This window comes from Muscardinus avellanarius (assembly GCF_963383645.1).
Source record: "Muscardinus avellanarius genome assembly, chromosome: 9".
NCBI lineage: Eukaryota > Metazoa > Chordata > Mammalia > Rodentia > Gliridae > Muscardinus > Muscardinus avellanarius.
In genome coordinates this window covers 66,613,728-66,626,044 of record NC_137795.1, presented here as the reverse complement: position 1 = coordinate 66,626,044, position 12,317 = coordinate 66,613,728, and the positions used below count along the sequence as shown (strand labels likewise).

Here is a 12,317-nt window from a genome sequence, read left to right as displayed (position 1 = left end):
AAACTAATGACAGTAATTAGTACTACCTGGTCATGAAAGCAGACATAAAGTTTAAGAGTCCAATCACAAAACCTGCTGGATTGCAAACTGATTGGCAATGTAAACGTATAACTGTTAAAGTAAAGAGTTAGATTGGTTGTAAGAAAACATGGGTCCCATTTCAGATGAGATAATAAATGCAACATTTAGCAAAATATGTCAGGCATCTAATAAGAGCACTATACATGTCAGCTATTACTGTCATATGGGTACCTTCTGAATACATTCTTGTCTTTGAAAATTTCTTAACTTCACTTGTTTATTTCCCATCTCCATGACACTCCAGGATTAATGATACCATGTTTATAAAGTGTTTTGAAATCCCTGAAGTGTTATAATCAACCCAAGTACCATTTTATTTATGCAAACTGTGTCTACCCAGCGAGTCCACTTAAATATCTAGGACTGGGAACTGCTGTCTCATAAGACTTAATAAATGATTCCCTCTGGCTCTAAAAGCAAGTACTTTTTCAATGACAATGGGAGGGAAAGCAAAGGAATTACTTTGTGGCATCTGTTGTGTAATGCTTTTCGGATGGCACATCTCGATAAATGCATGAGGGTCCTTGGAGAGTTGCAGCACACGGTGAAGAGAGAGTGGTAAAAATCCCAGTACCTCTGAAAAGGAAGTCAAGCCAGGTTAGTGTCAGAAGTGCTCACAGCTGACATCAACACGAATCAGCAGCAATGCATTTAAGTCCCCACTCTAGGAATAAGGGCAACCTTCTAGGGTCTCTGATGATGAGGCCAAATTAAACATGAAGTTGAGGTGGGAAGGGAAAGAGGTGATAGATCAGGTGAGGTGGTTCTATTAAGTAGTAGAATAAGATTGCACGCCTAATCCTTCAACCTCTAAGCCTAGGGAACTTTGCACTCTGTGCCTGATACTTCTTGGTGTGTTGGAGACAAACTTTGACCTATGAAACCAAGAACTGGATGCTTGATGGGAAGGACTACCTTGCAGAAGCAGCAAAGTCCATAAGTTCATAAGTGAAGATGAGGCTGTGCCAGCACCTTTCTGTATGACTCACTGCATGGTTGATAACACTTTCCTGCCTAGTAATAATCACTTTGAGATAGGTAAAAGGGAGTGAAATAGCCTGTACAAAATTATAATATTCTGATTTTAAAATATGCTATTTTATTGACCCCAAATATTATTATTTAATTCATCATAATTGGTAGAAAGAAAGTAAAACTGTCACCTTTATGTATTTATTCAATTTGCTGCTAAATAGAGAAGTTCTGCAAGAAAGTCATATATTTGATAGTACAATATACTCTCCTACTCTCATACTGCATTTTATAACCCTCTGTCTCATTATATTGGAAAGGCTTTTTTAAATCCTCAGAATATCTAGGCATGGTGGGATGCACACCTGTAATCCCAGTACTTGGGAGGCTGAGACAGGAGAATCCAAGGTTTGAGGTTAGCCTCAGCAACTTAACAAGACTTTGTTTCAAATAAAAAGAGTTGGGAGTGTATCTTAGAGGTAGAATTCCCCTGGGTTCAATCTGCATTACCAACTAATAATGTTAATCCTCAAACCCATTATTATAAGTTAGAAAATGTTATGCTTATATCACGGTTTAGCAGTACACAATAGTGAAAACCATAGAAAATGAATTGATTTTTTTTTACCTCCAAGTCATCATCAGGAATAGCTGTTCTCCACTTTATGTTCCATCTGATGTGTTCATAGGCATTAACCACAACCTCAATTGCTTTAGGACAAGAATGACAAGCCTGTATCACCTGCAGAGGAAGCACAGAGTTTCATTTGTTCAGTGCACACATTTGATTCATGCATTCTGCTCACAGAGACATCAAGAATCCATAGGTCTTGGCAGGTGCAGTATCCTGCACCTGTAGTCCCAGCTATGCAAGCAGGAGGGTCCCTTGAGCCAATGAGTTTGAGACTAGCCCTGAGATCATAGCAAGATCTGTTCTCCTCACCACCAAATAAAATAAAATAAAAAATAAGAAGAATCCACAAACCTATTAGGCCCCCTGGGACACCAACGTGCTTTTGAAAAAATCTCATGCCTTTGAATATTCAAACACACTGCCAACCACCATGATGAATGTAAAATTAATCAAATCAAACCATCTTTCTTTACCATCCAGAAGAAATGAAAACAGGTGTTAACAAAGAAGGTAGAAACCTGAAGAATGACTTGTCCTTCCCATAATTGAAGCATCTTGAGAAAGGATAGCCTTGGAATATTCTTCCAGCTAGAAAACTCTCCTAGCTCTTTATGATTAAAAAAAAAAAAGCTGAACATTAGCAATCCAAGGTCCTAGGTCTACGGTGACCATGAGGTAAAGCAAACTTCAGAGCAACATGCAAATTGACCAAGGATCTATCAACCTCACATGGATGCCTTCTACAGTGACTTTTTTATTTTCTTAGAAAGGTTCTGTGAGTTCTACAGAGATCCCCCCCCAATTTGTAATATCCACCTCTCTATACAAGAACAATGCCTTTCTTTGGCGTGTTCCCTTACAACCCTCACCCTCATAGAAGCTTCTAGATTTTAACAGAACTGACGCCAGCTGGCTCTCCAATGTGGCCCACAAATGGTCCATGGGAAACAGCCATTTTTCAGCAAAAGAGTTCTTAGCTCCAAATGGAATTACCTTCTTCTCCTTTGCCACAAGACAAGCTGCTCCAGCCACAGACTAGCTCCTTTGACTTCTCTCATCAGAAGTTACAGATAAGTCCCATTGTTTCACTTGAAGCCAGAGAATACATATCAACCTCCCTGATAATCCACTAAATTGCCTCTTCCTGGTGTAAGAGTAAGAGAAGCCCCGCTCAACCTCTACCATTAGAAAATAGTCACATTTTTGCACTGCAATGACTTTCCATAAAGAAATGCTTCCTAATTTCCTGGTCTGTCTCTACCTCAAGCTATTGTTTTTGAACAAAAGATAAAAAAAAAAAAAACTGGTTTTCCTCATTTCCTTTACCAGTTCTTCATAGATGGTCCAGCATTGTGTTTTTCAATGTAGGGTGGCAAGTATCTAATGTCTTGGAGTCTCAGAAAACTGACAGAAATATTATCATTTTAATGCTCAGCTAAGTAAACATGTGTGTATGTGTGCACACGTGTGTCCATGTACACATGTATTAATAGTAAAGGTTCAATTTGAGTGGAGACCCAATATCTGAATAGAACCAAAGTGAAGAGCAGGTACAGTGAAGCTAGCTGACCTGGAATGCCAGCGTGAAGACCCTGAGGTTGACTCGACAGGCGACAGGAGGCTGTTACATGTTCTTACCAAGAAAGGGTTATAGCCAATCTATTCGTTCCATTAGGAAGCCTTTATTGAGCCCTGTGTTTGGTACTATGACAGTAATTCAGAAAAGTTTATGACCTTTTTTTGTCTTCAAGGAGTTTACAACCTAGCTGAACAGCAAAGACATAGATTTTTCAAAGAGTTAGAGAGCAATATAAGTCAGTAAATAATAAAAGACTGACTTAAAGATCATCAAGTGTCCCTTGAGCACCATGAACAGAAGTATAAAGGGGAAAACCAGCAAATCAAGGGCAGAGAGCAGCAAGAGGCTAAAGGGGGCGGGCATCGAACAGTTTCATTCTCCGCAAATGTCAAAGTTAGTCCCAGAGAATGAAGAGCAACAAGCCATGGGGAAGAATAAGTGCGGCTTAATACTAATTAGATATGGGGAGTAAAAAGTGTGATTTGGAAGTCTGAGATCTGAGACTAGAAGGGGTGTCACTGACAAAAATGAAAAACTTGGAAGAGCATAGGAATTTGACAGATAATGAGCAGAATGATATTTCTTCTCTTTCTTTTTTTGAGCTATATGTCATTTATAACGAGTGAAGAGTAATACATTCTTTTTATTTAAAAATTAGCATCAATGATCATTTTATTTGAAATGCTTTTCTTTTTTTAAAAAAATATACTTTTATTGGCACATCGTAGTTTCACATCATAATGAAGTTCAAAGCAATAGGGACATGCATGCACACCGCACTTGGTGAGTCCCCCCACCTGTATTATCAAGGTCAGTCAGAAAGGTGCGTGAAGAGAGCTCTGATGAGAAGGCCAAGATGGAGACAGAGATTTGTGCACCATCAAAGTATGTGCTGGCTAAAGCTGTGATGCTGGTCTAAATGAATATAAATGGAAAAGACAGAGGACCCATTTTAGACTTCCTAATAAGCAGGAGGGGAAAAGATAGCTTCTGTTGTTTGTGTCAGGGACTGTGTTACATCTTTACGTGCTTTAGATTGCTCTGTCTTCAAATACCCTATAAGGCTGGCCCTATAACCACCTCTATTTCACAGATTTAAAACCAAAGACTGAGAAAATTGAAACTCTAGGTCATTCATCTAGTAAGTGGTAGAACCAGGATTTCAGGTCTGCATGACTCCTAAGCCAAAAGAAAACCAGACGTTACAGAGTCAAAGACACCAGATGAAGAGATTGTTCAGAGCTGGGGCCATGACAACCAGAGAGATGAAGATAGATGAACCAGATTTGATTAGAAGACCAGGTTACCAGGAGTTAGGTGAAATGAAACATGGAAGGTTCAAATTGTGAGAGATAAATAGAAGATGGATAGACACTCTAACTAGGGCTGACCGGTCATCTTCTTTACGACCCTCATGTCATGGCACGCATGGTTTTAGAAGCCCAAGAAATAACTGGACCTTCCAAATTAAGAACCCATTAAAAGAAGTAAAGATGAAAAAAGTGGGGATCAGAATGTCCTCGTTACTACTGATAACACTGTTTATATATAATATACTCAATTATGGAGCCACACAAAGCTTCTGACACTCTACCCCAAAATTAATCTTTTACTCCAAAACTGCAGGCATCTCCCTAGCAGCACACCCTGTTTCTGGAAGCTTGCCACATCAAACAAAGAATTCAGATATCCTCTAGGTCCAAGGCCCAGCAGCAAACTCAGTCCCTTCTCTCAACTCCTCAGTCTATTAAGTGGAGTGAGGAGGGCAGGGACAGTCTGATAAAAGGTTTATTTTACAAGAATCTTCCTTATGAAAACATGAGACAAAGGACACAGCCAGTCTCCTCTAAGTGGCTCATCATGAGTTCAAGTGGGTGTTATGAGCAACAAGATGTGGAGTGATGAAGGAGGGCCATTTGCAATGAACATTACCTCCCCCCAAAGAAGGCTTTTAATAATGTTCTGCACCTACTATATGTGTATGTTTCTACCTCTTTCCAAGGACACACTGAAATACGCCATGATGGGAGAGTTTACACCACAGACATCAGCATGTGCCATTATACAGGTCATTTTAAGTTAAATTTGCATTAGAAACATGTTCTCCATTAATTTGTTAAGCCTGAATATAAGGGAAACAATAAACCAAGGCCTCCTTAGTATTCTACAGTGTTTCTACCAAACAGAAATAATAGAAGCTGCTGGGCGTGGTGGTGCACGCTTGTAATCCCAGCATTTGGGAGGCTGAGACTGGAGGATGGCAGTTCGCAGACAGCCTCAGCTACTTAGTGAGGCTCCTTGCAATTCAGTGAGACCCGGTTTCAAAATAAAGAATTAAAAAAAAAATAGGGCAGGAGGTGTAGCTCAGAAGTTGAATGCCCCTGGGTTCCATCCCTAGACCCGCAAAAAAAAAAAAAAAAAAAAAGAAAGAAAGAATAGATGCAAATGCCAAGAACACAGGTATATAGACTAACATAACTAGAAAATGTAAAGAATAGAATTAAGAAGTAATGCGTTTTCAACATTTACTCTGTGTATTTAGTATACTTTGTTGTAAGTTTATGTCACCTAATTTTTAATAATAGCTGCACTTAATAGTATGCTCTCAAAATTTCTGATAATTACATAGTCACATCCTGTGGACTGCTGGGAGCCAATTCCAATACACGGCTGCTCTGAGTAGTCTCCATATTTAAGAAGCACACATCACAAGCCATAGAACACAAAATGCATATATTGAAGTTCCAAATCAGCAAAGGCATCGGAATTATCCTGCCCAGTGGTCAGGTCCAAATGACCATGAAATAAATATAATATAATGAGAGGAGAACTCACATGCATATTCTGGGCATAGTGCATTAAACTGCTGCTGGTCGTGGCTTTTTTTAGCACAGTCTAAAAAAGCAAAGAGCAATCTTATATTAGCATGAACACACAACGAGGTAAGTAAGTATCTGGAACCGGTCACCCATTGCTGTTGGGACCTCTCAAGAGACAACATTTCTGAGCCTATGGAAAGTGAGCTAGGAGAACTTTTCTCTGGATTCATGGATGCCAGGTGAGCAGATAATTTTTCAACACTTTGGTCTTAGAAAATTGAGGCAAATGAAACAGGTCTTTTTTGGATCTTCAATGTGTGTCAAATTTGTAGTCATATGCAAAAGATACAGAAAAAGCTACAACTTCCTAAATGCTGTGAACACTAGCTATAAACTGTCACCATAGTATAACATACCACAGTTGCAAGAGATGCCAGAAATAATCCAATACTCTCCCCCATTTGAAGATGAAGAAATTGAAACTTGAGTTTTGTTTAAATTTCAAATTCTCTTATAAATTCAAAGACTTTACGTTAATCAATATGGAAAGAGCATCTATCCTAGAAGATATCCAGACACATCCTTTCTTGAAAGTTTATTTGTATTGAGAAGTAGGTTAGTAATCAGTTGAGAAGTAGGTTGGTAATCAGTTGAGGAATCCAAAATGAAGATAAAGTTAAGCTTCAAATACAGATATGATAGCTGAAAGTAGACCAAGACCTGTATCAAGATCATACTTAAAACTGGTTGCAGGAGCACACGCCTATAATGTCAGTGACTCAGGAGGGAGAGGCAGGAGGATCACAAGTCTGAGGATAGCCTACATATCTTAGTGAGAACCTGTCTCAAAATAAGAAATAAAAAGTGACTGGGATGTAGCTCTGTGGTAGAGCACTTATTCTGTGTTTAATTCTTAGTGCCACAAAAAGAGAAAAGGAGGGAAAAAGTGAGGGAGGGAAAAAGGAAAGAAGGAAGGTAAGAAGGAAGGATGGAAGGAAGGGGCTTATTGAGGAATTTTTAATTAATTTATTTATTTATTTGCTGGTGGTACGGGGGTTCCTGGAAACCCTTCTACCTCCGAGCTACACTCCCAGACCTATTTTATATGTTTTTTATTTGGAAACAGGGTCTCTCAAGCCAGCAAGGCTGGCTTCAAACCTGCGTGATCCTCCTGTCTCTGCCTCCCAAGTGAGGGTATTACAAGTGTGCGCCACCACGCCCGGCTTGAGGAATTTTTTAAAATGAAAGAGCACAGTGAAATCAGAAAGCTAATCAGGAATCTCTGTTTATGGTTGAAGTATCTTCTCAGAAAACTGACCTCTATGTTCTGCGTTAATTCCTAGGCTACACTGGCTCTTCATGGGAGCCAGACAGGTTATGTTTAAACAAGCAGTGCCCACATAAGAATGCAGGTGATTTGTCCCTAGGTAGTACTTAACTCCCCTTCTTTGCAAACACTGAGAACACAGAGAAATAGTGACAGAAGAGATGAAGCTAAGTCATTCTTCTCTTGCAACACATTAACTCCTTCTGAGCGAGGGTTGCCAGACTTAGTAAATAATAATAATGCAGGAGGCCAGGTTAAATTCAAATTTCACAACAAATTTTGGGGGGGGGTATAAATATGTCTCAACTATTGTTGAGAGGGCTTATGCTAAAATTTGCTATTTCTCTGAAATTTACACTTAACTTACCACCCAGTATTTCACCCAGCAATCCTATTCTCAGCCCCTGTTCAGAAACAGTTCAAACTAAGTTGTGGGCAGAGGAATGTAATGCATTTATAATTTGAGAGCCCAACTTTACACATTCCAGTGCTTGCAATGGCACCTGGCATCCTCTTGCATATCAGAGGGAAATGACTTCTCACCTTTCAGTAGGGTAAAAAAAAAAAAAAGGTGGTTTCAAATCTTAACCTTCTGCAGTCTTTAAATTTATGAAGCCCTAAATTTCCACTGCCATCATTAGTTTCTGCTGACACTCTGACTACTAAGTTTTCTGCTGACAAAAGTCTTGGTTTCAGAGCATGAAAGGCTCCTTTTAGCCTGACAGCCTCCCAGTTCTCTCGACTGGCACTTGGGGTTTCTTCTAAAACTAAGACAGCTGGACACACTTCTCAGGCCTCCGTAATTATATCACCAGGCAGCAATAACAACAACAACTAAAGAGTCTTAACAGGCAGCAGATTTAAAGCCTCACTCTATTCAGACCGCCAGGAGCCTGGAACATCAAACGACAGTGGGTCACCATGGACCCTCAAGGTAGAACTTCTGCTCCCTCTTTGACGCGGCAGTCTGGGAAGCCACAGAGACCCTGGGAGCGTTACCTTCTGTGAGTCTCTAGTGTCTATTCTTCCATCACAGAAGAACGACTGGATAGAGGGAAAAAGAAAAACAACGGGGGAAAAATCTCCTCCTCCTACGACTGTGACAACTAGAGAGAGTTTTAGATACCTCCCATCATTATCTGACCCTTAAAAGCACAGATAACTATACCATCTATTAAAAACCAGATTGAAGTCTCCCTGCCACTCTTCCCATCCAACTGCCACTTGTAAGCCAGTTAAGTAGAGAAATTCCAAAACTACCTCTGCCCTTATATATTGATGTATTTGTGTGCAGAAAGATAATTGATCAAAGAGAATTGCTTGTACCCTGGGCTTCATATTATAGTTTTGTTCAAAGGCAGAAATCATCCTTACCACCCCTAACACCTCACGTTACCTTTTCCTCCCCTAGAAAAATGTCTGTGTTGCCCTATAAGAAATCCCAATCTTGGCTCCCTGGGGTGTCACTTCCTACTGAATTATACTTAGAGGGGAAAAATCGAATGTCCTTTTGTACCCTGGAAAGCAATCACACACCCTATAATTCTCAACCCCCCAAGCTTATGTAATTTATACATTGGCTTCCAGTGAAATATACCCTCTACACATTTGCTTTGTATTTGGAAGACAGCATCTTCAGCTCCGACCTTGTTCCTTGTAAATAAGGCAGCCAAATTCTTCATCCCTGAGAGAACGAGATGCTTTATCTTCTGGATAAATGAGTCAGTCACTTACTTGTCCTAAAAATGACTTTCTCTTTGGAAATTCGAACTGAGGAATAGTTGTTCTAAATATCTTTCCAGCATCTGCATAGTAGGCTGAATAGTTTTTCCTTAGGTTTTTTGTTTGTTTTGTTTTTGGAAGGGGGCCAGCTCTCTTACACATTGCGATGGGGACTGACAAAAATGTTTACAATACCAGGCAGCTACCAGTAGCCAACTCTCCCTTAAATCTCTTTAGCATATGGCCAAACTAGAGGAACATGGAGGAGCAAACATAACTGAATAAGAAAATGCTAATGGTGGATTAAATATTTCTTGGGACACATGATTGCAGGCCTGTTTTACAGGCCAGCAGAGGAGACGCCTACACTAGACCAAAAGCACATGTGGCAAGGGAGGGGAAGGATGAAGGCGTGACTGAGCACCCGCCCCGGGCACATGGAGGACACCCCTCCTCCCTCACTGCTCACCCATTCTTGAAAAGTTCATGTGACCATCACTATTCAGATGAAGAATTAGGGGTCGGAGGTATTAAGGGACATGTTCAAAAGCCATATAGCAGCCAGGCGTGGTGGCGCAAGCTTGTAATCCTAACACAGGAGGATCACAGATTCAAGGCCAGCCTCAAGTACTTAGTGAGGACTTTCTGCAAATTAGTGAAACCCTGTTTCAAAATAAAGAATAAAAAAATAGGTCTGGGCCGGGTGTGGTGCGCACACTTGTAATCCCCAATCTTGGGAGGCGGAGACAGGAGGATCGTGCAGGTTTGAAGCCAGTCTTGCTGGCTGAAGAGACCCTGTTTCCAAATAAAAATATAAAATAATAGGTCTGGGAGTGTAGCCCGGAGGTAGAAGGGTTTCCAGGAACCCCAGTACCACACACACACACACACACACACACACACACACACACACACACACAGCCATATAGCAATTACATGGTCAAACCGGGACTTGTATCCACAGTCACTAGGTCTCTGCTCTCAGAACACCACCTTTGCAAAAAAAGAAAAAAAGAAAAAAAAGACCTGGGGACATTCACAGGACTTCTTTATGGAGGCCGGAAATTCATTTAAAGGCCCGTACTTGACAATATGGCTCTTCAAAGGGAATGAGGAGGGGATCTTATATTTCACCCAGTCTCACCACTCAGCCATGGGTATCAGAATAAAACTCAGCATTACAGTCTCTGGTCAGTGATTCATGCACAAATTGTTGCTCCTTGCTGACAAGCCCCCCAGGGGTTAAGAAAGCCCAGGAACACCGATTCTACTGCAGCACAGATAAGTAATAATGACAGCAGTCGTGGTCACCATTTGTTTAGTGGCTACCAGGCACCCTGCTAAATACTACTCAATATTATTTAATCCTCAAAACAAGCTTATTAGAAGTCTACTGTTATTCACAGATTAAGTGATACAGTATGTCTCTCTGGCTTCTTTAGCATCTTACATCTCTCTCCATTCTATTCTCTAAAAGGAAAGTGGTGTGAATATAGAAAAAAATGTGCTTTGTGAAGAGAGCTGCATTAGATGAATTGCTTGACTTCCAGGGTTTCCACAAGAAAGAATGAGCAGGGCCTACCGAGTTGTGGGTTAAAGAGGTAGAAGTAGACCAAAGGAGAGATGTTTACGGCAACAGATGAGGGTCCAGCATAAGCTGGGGACACTTTGCAAGGATGGAAAATGGCCTAGAGAAAGAGTAGAGACATGTTTGCACAGTCCCCCAGGCTTTGAGCATCCCTGGGGTATGCTATGAGTAGGACTAACTTCTTTCTGGCAAAGGACTGAGATCACATAGTATCACCAAGGCATAAAGGCCCAGGGCACCCATTTTGCAGGGGAGGAAACTGAGACTCAGAGAACTTTAATTGACTTATTCAGTCATGACTGACATAGCAGGACTCAAGTTTGACCACAAATTCCATGCTTCGTTACTTCTGATGGGAATAGAACAGCTAGATCTAGAATGAAGAACCAGCAGATGACAATGCAGAGAGGAAAATTAAAAGCAGGAACAATGTCCTATGTCATTTAAGAGACTGGGCTGTATATTCACATTAAAGGTCATTACCATTTGTTGTCTTGGCCAAGTTCAAACTTCCCGTGTATAATTCAGAGAGTAAATGCAGCCTGAGTAGTAGATATTTGTATCTAAAACCTATGGGTCATTGGGCTTTTAACATAAGTTGCTGACATTTTCGTAGGTTTTAACGATTTGACTTTCTTTTTCTTTTCTTCTTCTTCTTTTTTTTTTTTTTTTGAAACAGATTCTTGTTAAGTTGCTAAAGTCCTTGCTAAATTAAGTTGCTGAAGCTGGCCTTGAAGCTCTGATCCTTCTGTCTCAGCCTCCCAAGTATTGGGATTGCAGGCATGCATCATCACGCCTAGCTTTGACCTTATTTCTAAGACTGCAGTATGTATAACATTTCTGATATGAAAATATTCCTTGCATTCAAAAGTATTTAAAAGTCAGGCATGGTGGCACACACTTGTAATCCCCATGCTTGGGAGGCGGAGACAGGAGGATCACACAGGTTCAAAGCCAGCCTCACTGGCTTAAGAGACCCTGTTTCCAAATAAAAATATAAAAATAAGTCTGGGAGTATAGCCCGGAGGTAGAAGGGTTTCCAGGAACCTCAGTACCACCACCAAAAAAAAAAAAAGTATTTAAAAGTTAAAATCACAGGAAGGTAGGAATTCACAACCAAGGTCAATCAGGAACCTTCAACTGTAGATTTGACAGAGGAACTACTTCAGGCCATGAATGAAGCAATTTTTCCTTTAAAATTATGGGGGAAATATAAGGTTAAGCATCTGTATGATTTGGGGCTTCTTCAGATATATTTAATTAACATTCAGAGGCATTATAAGCATGGTGGTACACGTCTGTGATCCCAGTACTTGGGAGGCTAAGGCGGGAGAATCACAGGTTCAAAGCAAAGCTAGCCTTAGTTAGCAAGACTCTGTTAAAATAAAAATTAAAATAAAATGGCTTGGAGTGTATTTCAATGGTAGAGCATCCTTGGTTTCAATTCCAAGTATAACACACACACACACACACACACACACACACACACACACACACTTGAATATAAAATATAATTAGTAGCTAAAACATTTGAGAAATATAAAATTTGGTTGTGAAAGACTAAGAAGCCCATATTACAAACTGATACAAAGGTG

At 40.3% G+C, this 12,317-nt stretch overlaps 1 protein-coding gene across 1 annotated transcript in view; it reads right to left on the bottom strand.

The window, feature by feature from the left end:
• Positions 1-468: 468 nt before the first annotated feature.
• The window catches only part of ASB4 (ankyrin repeat and SOCS box containing 4), a gene marked incomplete at both ends in the record, with an annotated part of 55,036 nt that continues 43,187 nt past the window's right edge, over positions 469-12,317 (bottom strand). Inside the window, 2 exons of the mRNA XM_080701037.1 lie at positions 469-657; positions 1,682-1,795. Of these exons, the coding sequence (XP_080557163.1) occupies positions 469-657; positions 1,682-1,795 (303 nt within the window). The remainder of the gene's footprint in view (positions 658-1,681; positions 1,796-12,317) is intronic.